At 37.7% G+C, this 3,857-nt stretch overlaps 1 protein-coding gene across 1 annotated transcript; it reads left to right on the forward strand.

The window, feature by feature from the left end:
• Positions 1-1,769: 1,769 nt before the first annotated feature.
• LOC149188084 (uncharacterized) lies at positions 1,770-3,193 on the forward strand. Its single transcript, XM_089411561.1, has one exon. It carries the CDS (start codon positions 1,946-1,948, stop codon positions 3,062-3,064), a length of 1,119 nt encoding a protein of 372 aa, XP_089267687.1. The 5' UTR covers positions 1,770-1,945; the 3' UTR covers positions 3,065-3,193.
• The last annotated feature ends 664 nt before the right edge of the window (positions 3,194-3,857 follow it).

The following is a 3,857-nucleotide window of genomic DNA, read 5'->3' on the forward strand; positions in this document are numbered from 1 at the left end:
AGAAATACATTGGAGATTTGTTGAACAGGTTTGGCATGACAGAGTGCAATCGTCTTACTACTCCAATGGAACAAAACTTGAAGCTCACATCTATTGAAGGAAAGGAATTTGAGGGTGCAACAAAGTATAGACAGCTTGTAGGAAGTCTCAACTACCTAACTACCACCAGACCAGACATTTCATTTGCTGTTGGAATCCTCTCCAGGTTTATGCAAAAACCTTGTGAGGGACATTGATCTGCTGCAAAAAGAGTTCTAAAGTACTTGAAGGGAACTCAAGACTTTGGAATCAAGTACACACAGGTGAATGACTTCAGTTTAATCGGATACTCTGATTCAGACTTCGATGGAGACAAAGAAACTGGGGTATCTACTTTAGGATATGTTATGAGTCTTGGATCAGGAGCTGTCTCCTGGAGATCATGCAAACAATCAGTTCCAACAGATTCCACAACAAAAGCAGAATACGTGGCAGCAGCTGAAGCGACAAAAGAAATTGTGTGGCTCAGGAAAATTCTTGAAGATTTGCAGGTAAAACAAGTAAAATCAACTCCACTCATGATTGACAACACCTCTGCAATAAAGTTGGCCAAGAACCCAAAGTTCCATGATCGAACAAAGCACATCAATACTAAATATCATCTGATCCGACATCATGTTGAGGCCAAAACAATCCATCTCCGTCATTGTTCCACAAATGAGCAAATTGCAGACATCTTCACCAAAGCGATTGGAAGAGAAAAGCTTGAAAGATTCAGAATGATGCTTGGACTCACCAACATTCCTTCAGATTAAGGGGGGAATGTTGACACCTAATCCTCACGATTAGGTGAATTCATGTAAATAATTAAATTAGGAATGTGAACAGTCATCAGGAGATGAACTGAACAGTCACACCCTTTTGTATATAACAATAACATACCTGATGGAATAATACGAATCAGTTTTTCTGCCAAATGAAGTTACTCCTAGCCAAAAAAAAGATAAATTCTACCTACATAATGATAAAAGTGACATTAGAACTATCTTTGTGTATCAAATTGTGTGCTTCCACCAACAAAATGGGCCCTCTCATTTCATAACGATAAGCTTCACATAAGTGAGAAGTATGGATAAAGTTCACAAAAGTGGAAACTAGATTGGTTGGTCATGTTGTGTACTTTCACCAAGTACGTGTGGATTATTTAACACATAATCATTTCTTTTAATTTGTTAAAAACCCAAAAAATGAACTTTTATTATGATAAACATAACATTGGTTTGGTAATGATGTACGGTTCAAGTGACGTATCGTTCACAAAAGAATCAAGAAAAGAAGTTTGCAATGGCCACTTCTCAAGGTTTAATTATAAAATTATAATGATGGTGATGGTTTTGTCGTGTAGGGACTATAAATTTAATAATTATAAAATAGAGAAGACTTAGACTAGATTTTTTGGGATTAATTTTGTTAAAAAAGGAAAAAGATTTATTATAAATACAAATTTGACTTTGTATATTTTACAATATATCAATAATATAAAGATTTAGTTTTTTTAATAAATTTATATGTTCCAAATAAATTTTAAATAACAAAAAAACCGCAATTCCTTTCCCAATTTTATTACTAAATTAAAAACGAAAACAAAAAATCGGAAAGAAAAAGAAAAAAAAAAAAAAAAAAAAACCAACCTCACAACCCTCCTCGAAGTTTTCAGTTCGCTTTTTCCTTTCAAGAACATGTTTCATCCCATCATCCTTTTTACACTTAAAATAATGCCGTCGAATAAGACTCTGTCTGATTTTTTGATTTTTTTTTTCAAGTGGCGTAACATTATCAAAGTCCGGCTGTCTGGCTGGCACGTTTCTTGCAGCGTGGAAGGAGGCAACAGGCAGCAAGCTGTCTGGCTTACGTTTTAGAAGAATTTAGAGATGAGAGACCCGCAGTGCAGTCGAATGCGATCGCAATGAAGCGCGCCAGATATACTATCATTGGAATAGCGTTCGGATACTTGCTGGGAATTCTGTGGCCCGATGTGCGCCAGAGCATTCTATTTTCACGCCCCGCCTATTTTACACCCTACCGTTCTCTCCCGTCAGATAAAAATTGTATTTGTGGCCGCTGCAACGCTGCTATTGAATCTTCTTCCATTGCTAGAAATAGCAGAAACAGCAGCTTAGCGGCGCTGGGACTGCCTCCGGGCATCTCAGTTCTACAAACGGATCTGTATATGCGCAGGCTGTGGGGAGAACCCAGCGAGGACTTGCCGTGGAAGCCCAGGTATCTGGTCACCTTCACGGTCGGCGTTCAGCAGAAAGACGGTATCGACAGAGCCGTTAAAAAGTTTTCCGGGAATTTCACGGTGATGCTTTTCCACTACGACGGGAAGGCCAGCGAGTGGGATGAATTCGAGTGGTCGAGGCAGGCCATACATGTGTCTGCTCCCGGGCAGAGCAAGTGGTGGTTCGCCAAGCGCTTCCTCCACCCAGACGCGGTGGCGCCGTACGATTATATTTTCGTGTGGGACGAGGACCTGGGGCTGGAGAACTTCGAGGCAGAGGAGTACGTGAGGGTCGTGCAGAGGCACGGGCTGGAGATATCGCAGCCCGCGATGGACCCGGGCAGCAAAGGTCTGACGTGGGTGGTGACGAAGCGGAGGCGGGATGTGGAGGTCCACCGGATGGCGGAGGTGCCGTACGCTAACAAGCGTGGCGGAGGTGGCCGGTGCCGGGATCCGCTTCTGCCGCCTTGCGCGGCCTTCGTGGAGATGATGGCACCTGTGTTTTCCAGGGAGGCGTGGGAGTGCGTGTGGAAGATGATACAGAACGATTTGGTACACGGTTGGGGAATGGATTTCAACTTCCACAGGTGCGTGGGCGGGCGAGGGAGCGGAGATAAGGATGCGTTTGAGCGAATGGGGATCGTGGATTCGCAATGGGTTGCGCACAGAGATCTGTCTTCGATGGGTTTGGTGGGATCTGTGAAGAACAGGTGTGTAATGGAGGCTAGGATTTTCAGCGATCGATTGGATGAAGCAGACCTGGAACATGTTTGTTGTGAGGACGTGTGTGGTTCTCATTCGTAGCCCCTTTCATCTTTCTTTGTAACTGCGGTGTATTATCAAAAGCCAATTGATTGAATTTTAATTACAAAATGGAATAAATAGAATTGAATTTACTCCAATCAGACATCGTCTGAGATAGAGTATTAATTACTCTACTGTGTCAATTGTGTAAAATTTCATGTAAATAAGTTTGCTTATTTATTTATTTTTTTATAATGGGGGACTGATATTGATATTTATTAGTTTTTAGAATTTTAATTTAATGATAAAGATAGATAGGTATTTTAATTTAATGATAAAGATAGATAGGTTTTTGGAATAGGATTTTTGTAATTTTAATTTAATTAATTATTATTATATAGATAGTATGTATTTAATTTCTAAAATATTTTTAATAACGATAAAGAATTAATAAGTGGATTATAGATTTTTATATTCACAAAATATTTATGTTAATAGATATATTTATTTTGAATGGAGTTTTTATAATTTTAATTTAATTAATCATAATTATATATAATAAGTGGATTATAGATTTTTATATTCACAAAATATTTATGTTAATAGATATATTTATTTTGAATGGAGTTTTTATAATTTTAATTTAATTAATCATAATTATTATATAGATAATAATTATTTAATTTCTAAAATATGTTGGAATATTTTTAGTAATGTTATAAATTAAAGGATGAAATTTATCTTAAAATTAGCTATATTTTTTTAATTAAATTGACTAATTAAAAATAAGTTAGATTTATGTTTTTTTGCGCACATGATATTAGTAAGCTATGATATTGTAGCAAAGTCTATT

The sequence above is a fragment of the Pinus tabuliformis genome, chromosome 3_1, assembly GCF_031772625.1.
Source record: "Pinus tabuliformis cultivar Carrire ecotype Pingquan chromosome 3_1, CPIR1, whole genome shotgun sequence".
Lineage (NCBI taxonomy): Eukaryota > Viridiplantae > Streptophyta > Pinopsida > Pinales > Pinaceae > Pinus > Pinus tabuliformis.

Coding starts and splice junctions, on each gene's coding strand:
- LOC149188084 (XM_089411561.1), top strand. CDS start 1,946: ATGAAGCGCGCCAGATATACTATCATTGGAATAGCGTTCGGATACTTG.